Source organism: Polyergus mexicanus, unplaced genomic scaffold, assembly GCF_030449975.1.
Source record: "Polyergus mexicanus isolate NDT 795.1 unplaced genomic scaffold, iyPolMexi1.0 SCAF_17, whole genome shotgun sequence".
NCBI lineage: Eukaryota > Metazoa > Arthropoda > Insecta > Hymenoptera > Formicidae > Polyergus > Polyergus mexicanus.
Window position 1 is genome coordinate 2,437,931 of NW_027223337.1, and position 18,315 is coordinate 2,456,245.

Here is an 18,315-nt window from a genome sequence, read left to right on the forward strand (position 1 = left end):
ATCCTTAAGTTTGATACTTTTTAATTTTTTGTTACCAAGATTTGGTGGTAATTACCCAAATATCTGATAATACTTATCAAATATCTTATTTTTCGCTATCAAAATTTGATCACAATTATTAAAGTTTTGTTGAAGGGAAAAAAACTTGTAGTTGAATCAATTAAATTCTCTGAATTAAATATTTTATTCACCCAATTAATTCTTTTTGTAATTGTTAGGCAAGCATTTAGTTAACATTTTTTATCTAAATCTATTAATAATTGTTAATAATGGCCGCTCGTTATTCGCGCGCACCCCGACCTTCATCGCGAGGCCAAACTTTTCGTTGCCATGCGATACTGCGAAGCTCGCCGCTGGCACACTTAGAGCGTACGTCCCATGGTCTAGCTATCTAAAACGTCTAAAAATCATATTTTTAAAGAATGTCTGTATGTGTGTATATATGTATGTATGTATGTATGTATGTATGCGATTTGTTGTGCAATCCAGTGACCAGTGTGAAGTTAGCACCCCATTTTTGAAATTTTAAAATTCTAAAGGTTGTTCCAGGTTGTTCTAGACTTATTCTAAATTATTCCAGAACATCAAATTTATATTATAAAAATTTTCGCGGAAAATTAAAAAAAATGATTTTTTGACCTGGCACCTCATTTTTCGAAAATCGAACTTTTCTAGGTTGTTCCAGGTTGTTCTAGTTGTTCTAAACATTGTTCTAAAGTATTAGTTTGATTGGTCAAAAACTTTAAGAGATATTGAAAAAACAAAAATTTAGGAAAAAAACATTTTTGGCCAATTTTTTCATAAACAAAACAACTTACAAAATTGTCGATTTAGAACATATTTATAACCGCGTAGAACAACTCAGAACAAAATGTTTAAGACCAGAACAACAATATAAGACCCACTTTACTCTTCATCGGAAAATTTTATTTTTCGATTTTCTTGGATAAAAATCTTGTTCCAGGCTTCCCGCTTTAAAACTATCGTATTCTCGACTAGAACAACCGGGAACAAAATTTTTAAGACCAGAACAACAATATAAGGTCCACTTTACTCTTCGTCGGAAAATTTTATTTTTCGATTTTTTTGAGTAAAAACCTTGTTCTAGGCTTCCCGCTTTAAAACTATCGTATTCTCGACTAGAACAATCGGGAACAAAATTTTTTAAGACTAGAACAACAATATAAGGCCCACTTTACTCTTAATCGGAAAATTTTATTTTTTGATTTTCTTGGGTAAAAACCTTATTCCATGCTTCCCGCTTTAAAACTATCGTATTCTCGACTATAACAACCGAGAACAAAATTTTTAAGACTAGAACAACAGTATAAGGCCCACTTTACTCTTTATCGGAAAATTTTATTTTTTGATTTTCTTGGGTAAAAACCTTATTCCATGCTTCCCGCTTTAAAACTATCGTATTCTCGACTAGAACAACCGGAAACAAAATTTTTAAGACGAGAACAACAATATAAGGTCCACTTTACTCTTCATCGGAAAATTTTATTTTTCGATTTCGAGCTAATATCGTGCTCTATTTAGTATTAAATTATTTTTAAAGACGCGTAATTTAATTTTATGATTTGTACCATCCGTGGTTTCGACAAATATTATATTTCCATATTCTATGAAGAGTAAAGTGAGCCTTATATTATTGTTCCGGTCTTAAAAATTTTGTTCCCGGTTGTTCTAGTTGAGAATACGAGTTTTAAAGCGGGAAGCCTGGAACAAGATTTTTATCCAAGAAAATCGAAAAACAAAATTTTCCGATGAAGAGTAAAGTGGATCTTATATTGTTGTTCTGGTCTTAAAAATTTTGTTCCCGGTTGTTCTAGTCGAGAATACGATAGTTTTAAAGCGGGAAGCCTGGAACAAGATTTTTATCCAAGAAAATCGAAAAACAAAATTTTCCGATGAAGAGTAAAGTGGGTCTTATATTGTTGTTTTGGTCTTAAAAATTTTGTTCCCTGTTGTTCTAGTCGAGAATACGATAGTTTTAGAGCGGGAAGCCTGGAACAAGATTTTTATCTAAGAAAATCGAAAAACAAAATATTTCGATGAAGAGTAAAGTGTGTCTTATATTGTTGTTCTGGTCTTAAAAATTTTGTTCTGAGTTGTTCTACGCAGTTATAAATATTTTCTAATTCGACAATTTTGTAAGTTGTTTTGTTAATGAAAAAATGGCCAAAAATGTTTTTTTCCTTAGTTTTTATTTTTTCAGTATCTCTTAAAGTTTTTGACCAATCAAACTAATACTTTAGAACAATGTTTAGAACAACTAGAACAACCTGGAACAACCTTGAAAAGTTCGATTTTCGAAAAATGGGGTGCCAGGTCAAAAAACCGTTTTTTTTTATTTTTTGCGAAAATTTTTATAATATAAATTTGATGTTCTGGAACAATTTAGAACAAGTCTAGAACAACCTGGAACAACCTTTAGAATTTTAAAATTTCAAAAATGGGGTGCTAACTTCACGCAGGTAACCCAGTGTTGTTCTCGGGAACGTTTTTTCGCGCATGCGCATTAAATGTGGCCTTTAGGTATGTGTCACATTTATAAGAAAAAGGGTGCTATGAAACCTCTACTGAGTTAATATTAAAAATAATTTAAAATATTTTATAAATTATAAATAAATTACAAATAAATAATTGAATAATTAATAAAAGATGACATGAATCAGTTAAAAAAATTTCTACCTTTAAACATATTATTGTAAACAATATACATGCACAATTAGAATTATAAAATATTAATTTTTATGAAATATTAATATTAATAAAATAATAGTATAATAATAAAATAATAAACTAAAAAAAGAAACGTAATAAAATAATATTGGTCATTTTTTTAAAATAAATAAAAGTATTTTATTTGGCAGAATCAAAGAATACCAACATTTGTTGCAAGGGTAAGGAAAACTGCTAAAAACCTCACCAGTATTCATAACAAAAATATATCACAATCTTTTTATTATTTAAAAATATAAAATAAATATTAATATTTATATAGCAATATTTATAAAAAAGCAAAATAAATTCTTAATGAACTTAAATATGTTAAACTTAACTATGTTTTATAAAATATCAAATAAATAAAGATATTACATATAAAAATAATAGCTACACTAAAATAAAAATAAATAAATAAGAAATAAAAATAAATAATATGAAAGAATAAAGAAAATTATATAATTCATTAAAAAAAATAAATTTATATTGCACATTGCAAGTACATAAAATAAATTAAATTGCACATTGCAAAAAAGTACATGTATAGAAAATATATCTGTAACAGAAAATATTGTTAGTAATAATATATGGATGCATAAAAAATGGGCTACATGAATGTGAACTTATATGTTAAAAAATTATAATAAAATATACAAAAATTGTAAAAACAAAATATAAAAGATTACAAAATTAAATTAAAAATATCAAAAATTTAAAAAATAAAATTAAAATACCATCAGATGAAACGCATTATTTCGCGAATAAATTATGTAAATTATATAACTCTAACAATAAGTGTCGCGAATCAATTTCGAAATTTATATAATTAATGCCTGCAGCCTGAAAACTTGACTGAGCTATGCAAATTGCGGAAATAGTTTCAATGAATAATCGATTCCTTTTTTTATTTTTAACATCTGTAATTATCGAGAAAATACGTTCGGCTTCGGCATTTGAATGTGAAAGAGAAAATACCGCTTGAACCAATAATTCTAAATTTCAAAATATTTTATCTTCAATTTTTAAATTCTGATATTTTTTTCCATATATGATTTATTTTTAATGAAGCTAATTCTTTTTTCTTTGAATCATTAAACATTGACGGCAGAATTCTCCATTCGAATGCTAATTTTGTTAAATCAATATTACCTATGCGCAAAGCAAGTTAAATCTTTAATTTTAATTCTTGCTACATCAAAAAGAGCGATTTTGGGATCTAAAAAAGCTAATTGTTCAAAAAAAGTGTCTTTATATGGTAATCGTTTTAACATTTCGCGCACTGCCGTTTTATAAAATTCTAAACACATTAATCTAATTTCTTTCGCGCACTCTAATGATACCGTTAATAAAAAGTGTTCACATTCGGGCACGACATATATATTATCTAGGTGTTGGATATAATTTTCATTGTCTACATTTAAAGTAACAATTTCTTTCAAATCCTCCGGAGTCATAAAATTTTGAGCAATTTGCCGATATATTTGCTGACTACTTTCAAACAATCTACGTATTAAAATTTTGCGTGATTGAAATAAAGCATTAAAAATGTTGAAGAAATTTAACGATTATTTTAAAAATAATAAATATGCTTTAATAAAATCATCATTTAACTTGGAATAATTTCTGCAGATTTTAATTTGTCTTCAGTTACTGCCAAAATAAAATAATTTCTTAAAACTTCCCAATTATCTAGTACTCTAATCATGCAATGTTGTAAAACAAGCCATCTTGTATTCGATAATTTTAAAATTTTATTTTTTTCTACATTAAAAAACTCTTGAAATTCAGTTAAAATAGTACATCTCTTTGCACTGTCCGAAATATAAGTAGCAATATCTCTAATTAAACTTTCGTAAGATTGTGACAATTTCTCGCAAGCTTTACTAGCTATAATGGCAAACGAATGACAAATACAATTTAACATTACTCGGTATTTCTGATTGTAAACGTGAAAAAAAAATTATTGCATCCAATCATTACAGATGCATTCTCACTTGCCATACCAATTATATTTTTAATAGGAATCTGCTTTTTATTTAAAAGTTCTTTAAAAGATGCGTAAATTTTATTAGCTGAACAATCCGTAGCATTTAAAGATATTAAGTCTAATAATTGCGTTTTAATTTTATCATCTGGTGAGAAAAATTGTACAAGAACACACATAATTTTTAAATCTGAAATATCCGTGCTTTCATCAATTAAAATTGAAAAACTACGCGTTTGCAAAATATCAATTATTTTTTCAGTTTCGCGTTTTGCAATTACATTTTTAAAAATGTTAGTGCACTTTTTTCGGCCCAGTGAAAGATCGTGCACAATTTTAGAATCTATATAAATATTTTTTAATAAAGGAATTAAATGATCTGCAGTATAAAAGCAATATTATGTTCCGAAAAAAATGCTGCTAATTTTATTTCCGCGCGTTTAACTTTATCATTATGCAGACTTTATCACTATGCATTGTTATTATTATGATCGGAGCTTTGAAGATTTACTTGTTTTATATGTTTGGCTCTTTGCGAATGCCGTATTAAATCTGTTTTGCTACATCTGATGATAGTATTGCATAAGTTGCACAAAGCTTTATTTTCAGTTGGATGGGGAGCCAACCATTTTTTTAAATTATCTTCATCTAGCCACGCATTAACAAAACGTCTTTCTTTCTTAATGGCTCCTTTTTTGTTTTTATCCTCCATAGTAATAAAGAAAATAATATCTATTTATTATTACTTACCTAGCCTATACTTAGCCTCCTCTGTAACCCGCCAAAACTTTCGCGCCTAATTGTCCTTGTGTACACACTACATACTAACTATATACGCTGTCGCTGGATTTCTCTGCCACTGCGCTGCGCATACGCGAAAAAGCGTCCCCGAGAACAATACCGGTGCAACCGCTCACTTCCGCAGTTTTTGAGATATCTAGTTAAATTTTTTTACATGGATAGAAAAGTATTAAAGGATGATTGGTATTAAATTTGATGAAAATGTTCATTTTTTATAAAATTTTGAATTTTTTGAGAAATGCCTGTATACATTGTAACTTTCGCAAATTTTGAAATATCGGGTTAAATTTTTTTACTTCTTTATTTTTTTATTTTGCTCGCGAGGTTTCCTCTATAAGGAAGCAAAAATTGAAAAAACCTCATGCTTAAAGGAGTTTAAATTTTGTGAGATAAAATGGTGAGGAAGCAATGTGCAAATTTCTAATTTGCACAATTCAGTTTGTTTTTTTGATGCTTCCATAATCAGTTTTCAACAATGTATATTTATAAAAAATATGTTAATTATAACACGTTAATAATGCACAAATTCACTCAAGTGTAAGCATTCGTTCAGTTTTGTTAATCAAGAGACACGGTAGTCTCGCACCAAGTCACACGAAGTCAAAGATCGCGCGTAGCGACAACGAGACACTTCGTGTATCTTCACGCGAGTCGACTAGTTGAGAGTACTTGAGATTATTAGATTGCAATAACCGCTGAATGGATCGAGTTTTTATTAAGCTTAATCGATAGCTTGAGTTTGGTTTATATAAGGAAAGTATCTTTATTTTCATTCTATATAGCCTAATAAGATTTACGATGCTAAGTCTAGAACAGAAAATTTGCGATTAAGAAACGTGTTGGTCTTCTTAGTCGTCTCGGAACAAACGTACGTTTCTGCCACATTACAATAGTGGCGCCTGTTTACTAGCCTGTTAATTACGAGTGCCGATAGCGGTGCTCATAGTTAACAGGCTAGGCTATACAATTTTACTAACTGTATTGTATTTAACCATGTCATTATCCTTGTGAATGTGAACAACAAAGATGACTATTTGCTGGCAGTCATGCTATTATTGAATTAATAAGATTAGTATGTAATCGTTTCATGCATTAGGTTAGATTCGAGATTCGATATATATAATTTAAGATAAAGAGATATATTTTCAATCCCGGCAGCTTGTATATTGTAGATATATATACATATTTTAAATTAAATATATTTTGATGTAATGTAAAAACGCTCCCTCCCTCTCTCTCTCTCTCTCTCTCTCTCTCTCCCTCTCTCTGAGAGTAATGAACGTGTTAAGTTGGGTTCCAGAGAAAAGTGAAAGATTGAATGAAAAAAATCTAATCTCCAAATAAAGTAGAAATATCTACGTGTGCATTGCCAAGGAAGAACTAGGAAGAGTAGTTTCTACTATGAGGAATAGCAATTTCTATTATAAATTGATAATAATGATCTAAGTGAGTTGAAGTGTTAAGGTGCGCTATTGTATGTGTGATTCTGGTGAGTCAGCGAATTCAGTGGAGCTAGCTATCTGATCTTAATTTATCAGTGTCGATAAAATAGGGATCATTCTTACCAAATGTCAATAAGCATATGATGGATGTGACAAAGAACCAAATGCCTGCTATATGTAAGCAATGTAAGAAGAAGATTAAAACGGAAGCGTGGAGATGTGTGCCATGTGTAAAACTCTTCCATCCTAGCTGTCTCAAGATACATAAAGTATATAATTCATTTAATGAATTAGTCCTTTGTACAGGAAAATCGGAAGTACAATATATTCAGTTAACACAGCGAGAGACAGTGATAGAGAATTACTATCACGTACTGAAGGCGGCTAAGCATCAGGAAGTAGTATAGATGGTAAAATTGATGTCTTGTACGAGCTGATAAGGGAAATAAAGGATGATATAATAGGAAAAAGCTTAATTAAAAATACCATTAGAGAAGCTATTAAAGAAGAAATGGATAGAATAAGACAAGAAATACAAATGGAAAACATGGAAAAAAACCGAGCCCGAATTACTTATAGGTAAAGCAGTAAGGAGTGAAGTACAAAGAATAACGGATGTTCTACCAATGATGATTAATAAACAGCAGGATACAGAAAAGAAAAAGATTTACAGTGAAGCTGTCTCTAAGGAACGAGAGGCAGTAATAATTATCAAGCTTAAGAATGAGGATGCTGGTTCTAGTAATGTTACCAAAAAAGACATTAAAAATAAAATTGATGTCTCAAGTTTGTGAGTAGAGATTACAAAAATGAAAAAAATAACTAGAGGAGCAATTATAGTTGGATGCAAAAACAAAATTCAGGTAGAAAGATTGAAAGAAAAAGTAACGAAGGACCTAGGTAAAAAATATGTAATACAAGCTCCAAGAAAGACAAAATTGAAGATTAGGATATTTAATGTTGACAGAGAAGATAGCGAAAATGAGCAAGAATTTTGGGAAAAAGTGGAAGAACAAAATGGGTTCAGGAAAAGCAGTGTGCATGGAAAAATTTTGCACAAATAAAAAAAGGAAGGATATAACTATAGTCACACAGCATGGCTTCGAGACGTCCGGCACGCTTGATGTCATCCGCAGTCGGATGAGCCAATACGTCGACGCTCATCCGGAAGAATTTGGGGCACAAGGCCCGACCGCCCGAAACACGCGGACGCACCCGCGAATAGAAATCGCACCACCGACTGCACATGGCGACGAAACTGACGGGTTTGAACCGTCCGCCACAGCTTAAATGCTGAATCAACTACGAAAATGAGGACGCTCGTTCTTGATCCCGACCAAGCAAATCCGCGCGCTCGCAAAAGCGGACCCGTTACAAAGTTATTATAAATCTCGAAATGAGATTAATTTTAGAAATCTTGGTATAAGACCAAGTAAATTTCGTGCCCTGTGCACAACATCAGTTTCATACGAAACTTATTTTTTTATGAAACTGACGCACTACCACCCGCGTATGGTTCTTACTACCCCGCGATTATTTTAATATGTGATATCACTTAAGAGTCTTAATTTCTTAAATTGTAAAGTTTTAATGCTTTTTCTCGGGTATTATAAAATAATAATATTAGGAAAAGTGAAGTTTGTGTATGTTGTATTTGGTGTAGGGTAGATATAGAAAAAGTATTTGTTTACATTTATGTGATAGGCACATGATCATACATATTTTTGCTTTGCGTGGAAAATTGTAAACCCATGTGGAACATTGCTTCCCGTTGTAAAGTATATGCGTGGATACAGTAAGTTCCGATTCACCAATAAGATTCGTTCTGTACATCTGCATAGGGAACTTTAGTAACTTACTGGGGACATCTCGAAGTGATAATGGTGGAAATAAACATTACACATAATCTCAACCTGTTATATATTAAAGTGTCAATAATTAATATTGTGAGAGAGAAGGCTTCTCTATGGTTATTTATTAGTGTTTCGCTTTTTATTTTATTAGTGTTTCGCTTTTTATGGCTATACAATTTATATATTTATCTGCATAGCTATCATTATGGCTATACAGTTTATATATTTGTCTGCGTAGCTATTATTATGGTTATACAGTTTATATATTTGTCTGCATAGCTATAATTATTTATGGCTATACAGTTTATATATTTGTCTGTGTAACTACCCAGTAAGCAATTTGATAACAAATTGTTGCCAAATTGGCATCAAATTCGCTCAAAACTTGGTAACAAATCCAGTGCCATCTGTGTCCGCATTAAGCTTGTGTTTTGGTGACAAAGCTTGTTGACCCAGTAAGCAATTTGATTACAAATTGTTGCCAAATTGGCATCAAATTCGCTCAAAACTTGGTAACAAATCCAGTGCCATCTGTGTCCGCATTAAGCTTGTGTTTTGGTGACAAAGCTTGTTGACATAACCTGACAGCAAATTGACGGCAAAAACCGAGCAAAGCTTGACATGATTTGACGTCAAATTGATGGCAAAAATCGACCAAGATCTGCGCAAGACAATCTGATAGCAGATTGTCGGCAAAAACCGAACAAATTCTGCAGCTTTTGGCCATTCATATAAAAGTATATATTTAAATAGATTTAAAGCCTTAACCCTAAGTAACAAAATGATGATAAGTTTTGGTCATAAAATGACCATTAGATAATTAGACATTATATAAAATCATATATTAATATGTTAAAACATATAAGTAAATTCAAATAACTTAATTTATAAAATTAAAGATCTTTTTGGACAGAAATGTTTGAATAAGTAAAAATCGAACAATTATCTGTCCGATTTGCCAAAAATCAATTCAATATCTGAATTTCCTGTATAAGAATTATGTCAAAAATTGAACTGATAGAAATATATATATGATAATATTATTAGCATTTAGTAGGCTTTATATACACTCATGACAAGAATTTGAATACGGGTATAGATAATGAATAACGCGCCGCATAGCGATAAGCGACTGAACTATTTTATAATACTTTGTAATAAGCTGCAGATTTTGTTCGGTTTTTGCTGCCAATTTGCCATCAGATTGCGCACTCTAGATCCTGCTCAGTTTTTGCCGACAATCTGATGTCAGTCATGTCAGCAAGCTTTGCTCGGTTTCTGCCGCCAATTTGCTGTGTAGTTATGTCAGCAAGCTTTGCTTGATTCTTGCCGGCAATCTGCCAGCTTAATCGGTAATAACAACTCTTGTACCAAATTTGTAGCCTTTTTGCTGACAATAATTTGTAGCAAGCACTTGGCAATATTTGTTAGAACAGACCTGGCTGACTGGGGACATAACCTGACAGCAAATTGACGGCAAAAACCGAGCAAAGCTTGATATGATTTGACGTCAAATTGATGGCAAAAATCGAGCAAGATCTGCGCAAGACAATCTGATAGCAGATTGTCAGCAAAAACCGAACAAATTCTGCAGCTTTTGGCCATTCATATAAAAGTATATATTTAAATAGATTTAAAGCCTTAACCCTAAGTAACAAAATGATGATAAGTTATGGTCATAAAATGACCATTAGATAATTAGACATTATATAAAATCATATATTAATATGTTAAAACATATAGGTAAATTCAAATAACTTAATTTATAAAATTAAAGATCTTTTTGGACAGAAATTGTTTGAATAAGTGAAAATCGAACAATTATCTGTCCGATTTGCAAAAAATCAATTCAATATCTGAATTTCCTGTATAAGAATTGTGTCAAAAATTGAACTGATAGAAATATATATATTATAATATTATTAGCATTTTGTAGGCTTTATATACACCCATGACAAGAATTTAAATACGGGTATAGATAATGAATAACGCGCCGCATAGCGATAAGCGACTGAACTATTTTATAATACTTTGTAATAAGCTGCAGATTTTGTTCGGTTTTTGCTGCCAATTTGCCATCAGATTGCGCACTCTAGATCCTGCTCAGTTTTTGCCGACAATCTGATGTCAGTCATGTCAGCAAGCTTTGCTCGGTTTCTGCCGCCAATTTGCTGTGTAGTTATGTTAGCAAGCATTGCTTGATTCTTGCCGGCAATCTGCCAGCTTAATCGGTAATAACAACTCTTGTACCAAATTTGTAGCCTTTTTGCTGACAATAATTTGTAGCAAGCACTTGGCAATATCTGTTAGAACAGACCTGGCTGACTGGATATAATTATGGCTACACAGTTTATATATTTTAATTTAGATATTATTTCAGTCTCTCCCCCCCACCCCTTTCCCGCGTCACTCTCTCTCTCTTCCTCGTGATTATGTTATGTCGTTAATTAAAAAAAAAACAATAGAAAAATTATTTATTTAATAAAAAACAAAAACAATAGAAAAAATAATATAACAAAAAATTAAATTAAAAAGGAACAATAGAAAAAAAATAATTATATTAAAAAACAATAAAAAAAAAATATAACAAAATACAATAGAAAAAAATAATATAACAAAAAATTAAATTTTAAAACATTAAAAAAATTATATTAAAAAACAATAGAAAATAATATAACAAAAAACAATAGAAAAAAATAATATAACAAAAAATTAAATTTAAAAAAAATAATAAAAAAATTATATTAAAAAACAATAGTAAAATAATATAACAATAATAAATAAAACAAAAATTAAAAAACATTTAAAAAAAGATCACTCCCGACTGCTGCCAACAAAAGCCCAACATTTAATTGTTAAACAAACATTAAAAAAAGAATATATCAAAATAAAATAAAAAAATATTTCAAATAAAAAAATTTCCTTAGAAAAGTTTGAAGTAATATCTATTATTATATTATTATTATTATATATTTAGTATAATATAAAGTATAAGAAATCACATAAATAAGTTTATTCGAAGTATTATTTATTGTTAATTTGATTATTTATTGTTATTTATTGTTTATTTTTATAACATGTTTATTTAATTATTTTAGATTAACTAGTAATAAGTTTTTAGACCTAACTAATAATAAATTATACATTCTCATTACACTAATTATTAATTGCATATTTTATAAGAGCAGTCGGGAGACGCCAAGCTAGTGAATGTGTGCATAAGCGTTTGCGTGCATGCGTGCGTGCGTGCGTGTGTGTGTGTGTGTGTGTGTGTGTGTGTGTGTGTGTGTGTGTGTGTGTGTGTGTGTGTGTGTGTGTGTGTGTGTGTGTGTGTGTGTGTGTGTGTGTGTGTGTGTGTGTAAGTACGTATGCGTGTGTGCGCGGATACGCGACATATAACGAATCTAATTTGGCGTCTCCCGACTGCTCTTATAAAATATGCAATTAATAATTAGTGTAATAAGAAAGTATAATTTATTATTAGTTAATTCTAAAATCTTATTACTAGTTGATCTAAAATAATTAAACATGTTATAAAAATAAATTGAAATTAACAATAAATAATACTTCGAATAAACTTATTTGTGTGATTGCTTATACTTTATATTATACTAAATATGTAATAATAATAATAGATATTATTTTAATATAATAATAATAATATTATTATAATAATAGATATTATTTCAAACTTTTCTAAGCAAATCTTTTTATTTTCTTTTTATATTATTTTTTAAAAATGTTTTTTTAATAATTAAATGTTGGGCATTGTTGGCAGCAGTCGGGAGTGATTTTTTTTAAAGTAATTGTTTTTTAATTTTTGTTTTATTTATTTTTGTTATATTATTTTTTTCTATTGCTTTTTAATATAATTTTTTTTTAAGTTATTAACTAAAATATTATTTATTGAATGTATAGAATAAATAAATATATGAATGGTCCGAGAAATTTGATATAAAGAATAGTCGACGATAGTGTGAAAAAAATGAGAATTTTAATTTGTAGTGGAGCCCCCCGTAGGGGGGGAGGCGGAACCTACTGTGCCCATGCATACACTTTAATGCGAAGTGAGGTTTCATATGGGATTACAACTTTCCTCGCGAAGCGAGGTTCAACGCAAGTCAATGTATTTAGTTCTTTGATAGTGGAGCTCCTCCGTTCGCATATACTTTACAACGCAAAGCAATGTTCCACATGGGTTTACAATTTTCTACGCAAAGCGAAAATATCTATGATCATGTATCTATCCCGTAAATGTAAACAAATATTTTTTCCATATCTACCTTACAACAAATACAACGTACACAAACTTCGCTTTTCTTAATATTATTTTATAATACCCGCGAAAAAGCATTAAAACTGTGAAACTTTAATTTATCATATCTTCTAAATCTAAACGAATGCTTTCCTACACTTTTTTCTTGCGGCGAATTACTCAGAAGAATCTCCCCTACGACATATTTAAAAGGCGATAAAATCGGTGAGGTGTAACCTTTTATGCATATTTACCAAAAATTATATATGTATCTCTAAAAATAAATATAAAAATTCACTTCTTTAAAAATTATTAAAGTTATTAAAATCTTTTTTTGTTATTCTGTTTTTTACGATAACTTTGAATTATTTATGTATAATTTTAATGTACATTTTTATGTGCCAATGTCAAAAATAAAATTCTGTCGAAACCTCTATTCGAATTTTTTCTTGCATTTCTATAACTCGAAATATACTTATCTCAAAATACTCGATAACTTGAATTATTTTCTGTTCCCTTAAGATTCGTGTTAGCGAGGTTCGACTGTATTTTATTTACGCTTCTTCTTTTTCTTCTTATTCAGTCCGGTTTCACCCAATGCTGAATATAGGCCTCTTCTAATCGTTTCCATGCTTCCCTGTCCATCGCTGTTCTTATCCACCGTCCTCTCTCTATGGCCTTAACATCATCAATCCATCTCTTTTGCGGTCTTCCCACACTTTTTTAGTTTCTTTTGGTGTCCATTATCCTTCGTGTCCACCTTTCCTCACCCTGTCTCGCTATATGTCCTATCCATTGCCATCTAAAACGTTCTATGTGTTTCCCAACATCAGTTATTTTGGTTCTGTTACGAATTTTGCTATTACGTATTTTGTCTCTTAACCTCCCTCCAACATGATTCGCTCCATGTCTGTTTGGGTGAGTCTCAGTTCTTCTGCTATTTTTTTTCTCGTCATAGCCATAGCTTAATCCGTATGTAATTACCGGCGATATGCAACTATCAAATGCTTTTCGTTTCAAATTTATCAGTATATCTTTATTTTTGAGAATGAAATTAAATTTCCCAAATGCTACCCATGCTAAACGTATCCTCCGTTTGATTTCAGCCGTTTGGTCTATTTTTATTGAACAAGGTAGATATAATGGTCCACCTTTTCTAGAATGATCTTATCAATGATGATATTGTCTTGACATTTACTCATTACTTTAGTTTTGTTGAGGTTCATCTGCAGACCTATCTTCTTAGAATTTTCGTTTAAATCTGTCAGCATGGTTTTAGATCTTCAATGTCGAGATTTATTAGGACTATCTCGTCAGCGAATCTCAGATGGTTTAGATATACCCATCGATATTTAGGCCTTTCTTTTCCCAATCCAATTGTTTGAAAACGTTTTCTAGTGCCAGTGTAAATAGCTTGGGTGAGATGGTGTCGCCCTGTCGAACCTGATCATTGTCTATTTTTATTTGAAAAGTAGCTTCATTATAGATATTTTTGATGATAGTGGAGTATCTTGAATCTATTTTAGCGTCGTCCATTGCTGTTAAGAAGGCCCAGGTTTCGATACTATCAAAGGCTTTGTAGTAATCTATGAATGCCAAGTGCACCGGAATATTATATCCTATCGGTTTTTCTATGAGCGTCCTAATTACTTGTAGGTGGTCTATGATACTAAACCCTCGTCGAAATCGCGCTTGCTCTCTTGATTGATAAGAGTCTAGCTTTTGTATCAGCCGGTTTGTTATAATTTTTATCAGTAGCTTATATAAATATGATAGAAGGCTTATGGGCCTGGGTTGTTTTCTATATTCGTATTATCTCCCTTTTTGTGTAAAATAATTACTTCTGCATTCTTCCATGATGCAGGTATTCTTCCTTCTATTAGACATTTGTTTAATAAAACCTTCAGGGCCTCCTCGAGGGCATTTCCCCCTAACTTCAATATTTCTGAGATTATGTGATCTTCACCGGGAGTTTTTCCGTTTTTCATTTGTTGGAGCGCATATCTTATTTCGAATGAGATTATCTCAGGCAGATCTTCCGAACGTATTTCAAATATGACTGGTGTGGTCTTCATGTTTGGTTGTTCTTGATGTATAAAGTCTTTCATAAAATTTTTGTATTTCTATTGTAATTTTTGTTCTGTCTGTTACTAGATTCTCCTGTTGACCTTTCATCTTCACAATTTTTTGTCTTCCTTTACTTAGCTTTGATCTCAGTACTCGCATGTTCTTGTTTTTCTCTATAGTTTTCAGGATCTGTTTGTTCATATAAGCTCTTATATCCGCTCGTATTTTCTTTTTTACTGTGATGTTTAAGGTTTTGTATTCCGGAGCATCTCTACTGGTTTTTCTCCTTTCCTATAGTAGTTTTGTTGTTTTTGGTCCTAATTTACTTTCCTTTCGGCTTCTTATTTTGCTGCAAATTTTCTTTGTGACTGTTTGTATGCCTTGTGTTATCTTATGTGCTAATTCATCTACTTCCTTTTGTTGTAGTATTGCTAACGGTTCTAGCTTCTTTTTCAATTCCCTCTGATAGTCTTCCTTGTTTATAGTCAGTACATCTATTGTTGGAAATGTGTTTTTAATTGAGAGAGAGAGAGAGAGAGAATTTTTTCCTCTCTATTCTTGCGTTTATTTGTATGTTGGCACGTACTAGTCTATGGTCACTACCGTTATTAAAATTGCTCAGAACAGAGACATCTTTGCGTATGTTCCTTTTGTTACAAAGTATGTAGTCTCGTTTCTCACTCGCCCATCCGGTCTACGCCATGTCCACTTCCGTTATTTTTGTTTTTTGAAAAATGTGTTCAGATAGAACAGCTTTTCATTATTTAAGTAATTCAGAAGCATATCTTCTCTATCATTTCTATCGGTTCTATCGGTTCTATCTCCCATATTTTCCAACATATGCAGCATCGCCCGTATGTCTTTCCCCTATTTTGGCGTTGAAGTTTTCTGTAATAATGGTGTAAGGCTTGTTTTCTAGGTTTCTAGCATACGTAATATCTTCCTAAAGTTGTTCTACAGATTCGTCGTCCGCAGTCTTAGTTGGTGCGTAGCAGTATATTATTTGAATATTGTGCTTGTTGTTTAGTTTCAGCACTAAATATATAACTCTGTCCGATACTGCGTAATATTTTGTCAACAAGTGTTCTATTTTACGATTTACGATGAAAGCTACGCCTCCGTTGTTATGACCGGTATTGTTCTGATATAAAATGTTCCCGATTTTTAGAATGGTCATTTTCTGTCTTTGCACTCTTGTCTCGCATAAGCTGATGACGTCCCATTTTATAGCTTGGAGTTCCTGTTCTAGTTCTTCTAGATGGTTATCTGTCCTCATTGTCCTAATATTGTATGTTGCAATAAGGATTATGTGCGTGCGGGTTTTCTTACGTTGAGTATAGTTTATCGATTGTTTGCCTCCCCCAGAATCCATGAGGCTGCCCGAAATGTTATCGGAGTGGGATTTTCTTGTTTGTTTGTTGACTTGTTGTCCCGCTGGGATTTTCACCGCAGTCTGAGTTGTTCAGCATAACAAGGTCTATCTCGTAACGGTGAGAGTAAGAATTGACTGGAGAGGCTTGAAAATTTCTCTTCGATGAAATTTTATCCTTGCGTCACAGCTCTTTTAGACCCCTTTTATTTACGCTTACAATTAGCATTATATATACAGTATATATACGCACACGCATATGTGTATTAAAATCCAGTAGAAAATTTTAATGTGGGATATGTAACAAAAGCAGGATTGGATAAGCTAATTTTTTTTTTAACTAAGTTAAGTTTAAAATTGATGATTCAAAAATTAACTAAGTTTACGTTAAAAGTTACTTAAACAAAAATAACCTCAGTTAAAGATAAGTTAAAAGATTATTAACTTATTAAAAAGTTAAAAGTTAATTATGCAGAACTATATATTTTTTGCATAATTAATCTTTTAATCGTACATTTTAAATTAAACTTTTTAAATTTAGATAATATAATTAAAAGATAATTTTTATAAGAGAAATAATGTATTTTTTATACAATAATTAATAATACACATTATTTAAATATACTATTATTGTAATAGAGTTTAAAAACAAAATAGTTAATAGGAACTTTGGTTAAGAGGATTTTTCTCTTTGATTTGAATCGCTCTATCTGCACATGTGCGTTTTATCTTTATCTTTAATTATTAGGTACTCTAACTAAATTAAAATAATTACAAATATTTATTGAATAAAAGTGTCATCTCAAAATTATGATCCGTCATTTTTCCTCTTAAGTCATCATACACTAAATCATCTGCACTAAACGCTCTATGTGCGCCGAGGATAGTACTGTTATATTTATGATCGTACATTTTAATGGTATTGAATACTGTGTCTAATGTTATTATAATTATTAGTAAGCACATAATTTTTGGCTATCAAAGATACAAAATTTTAACTTGTGTAAAAAAGTTAATAAATTAATGTTAATGCATTTAAAAGTAACTAGTTTAAGTTAACCCTGAACAAAAGAAATTTTGCTATTGGTCAAAATTGACCTAGTTTCTGTTTCGTGCACGGCTATCATACCATTCATTGTTCAAAAGTTAATAAACGCTCGTTTATTAAAATAAATAAATGATGATGACTAAAATCTTTGTAAAATTATTGAAGGTCATCACCTTGACAATATACATCAAAATTAATATCATCGAAAATGGGTCCCTTTTACTGTAATTTTATTGAAACTTCTTAATAATTGAAATACTTAATAAAAATATTTGCATGTTTCAGAATTTTTTTATGCAAAATTCGATGTGCAGAAGAAAGCAAACAGAGTGATGGCATAGTTGTACGAAGAGGAGGCGCCGAAACTCTTGTGCTACAGTAATCTTGTATTTACCATGCATATTTTTATAATGAAAATACTAGATTTAAGAAATATTTTAAATATAGAATAAAATAATACATATATTATAGAAATATATACACATTTTGCACATTAAAAACTACAGATTATTATCGGTATGTTTTTTATTTATAAGTAGATATTAGGCACTATGGGGCGTCAAAACAAACCCCCACTCCTCGGCCACTGGCGCCGACCCCCTGGTGTGACGATCTGGGAGGGGACCCTCCCCCCCTAAGGGTGTCTGTGGAAAAAAAAGTGGAGGGGACTCGTGGACGTCTACGAGGCAATTTTCCCTTTAAATTTTTTATTTTTTTATTTTTTTTTATTTTTTCGGTCGCGTGAACATGCTCGGGCTCGAACCTG

The 18,315-nt window shown here is 31.0% G+C and overlaps 1 protein-coding gene and 1 pseudogene across 3 annotated transcripts in view; one reads left to right on the top strand and one right to left on the bottom strand.

The window, feature by feature from the left end:
* LOC138940489 (intraflagellar transport protein 81 homolog) overlaps positions 1–18,056 on the top strand; it is a 97,560-nt gene extending 79,504 nt beyond the window's left edge. For all 3 annotated transcript variants that reach the window (XM_070309431.1, XM_070309432.1, XM_070309434.1), the window contains one exon: positions 17,835–18,056. In XM_070309431.1, coding sequence (XP_070165532.1) covers positions 17,835–17,931 — 97 coding nt within the window. In that variant the 3' untranslated portion in view covers positions 17,932–18,056. The remainder of the gene's footprint in view (positions 1–17,834) is intronic.
* Positions 4,337–5,426, bottom strand: LOC138940789 (zinc finger protein 862-like; annotated as a pseudogene).
* Positions 18,057–18,315: the final 259 nt, after the last annotated feature.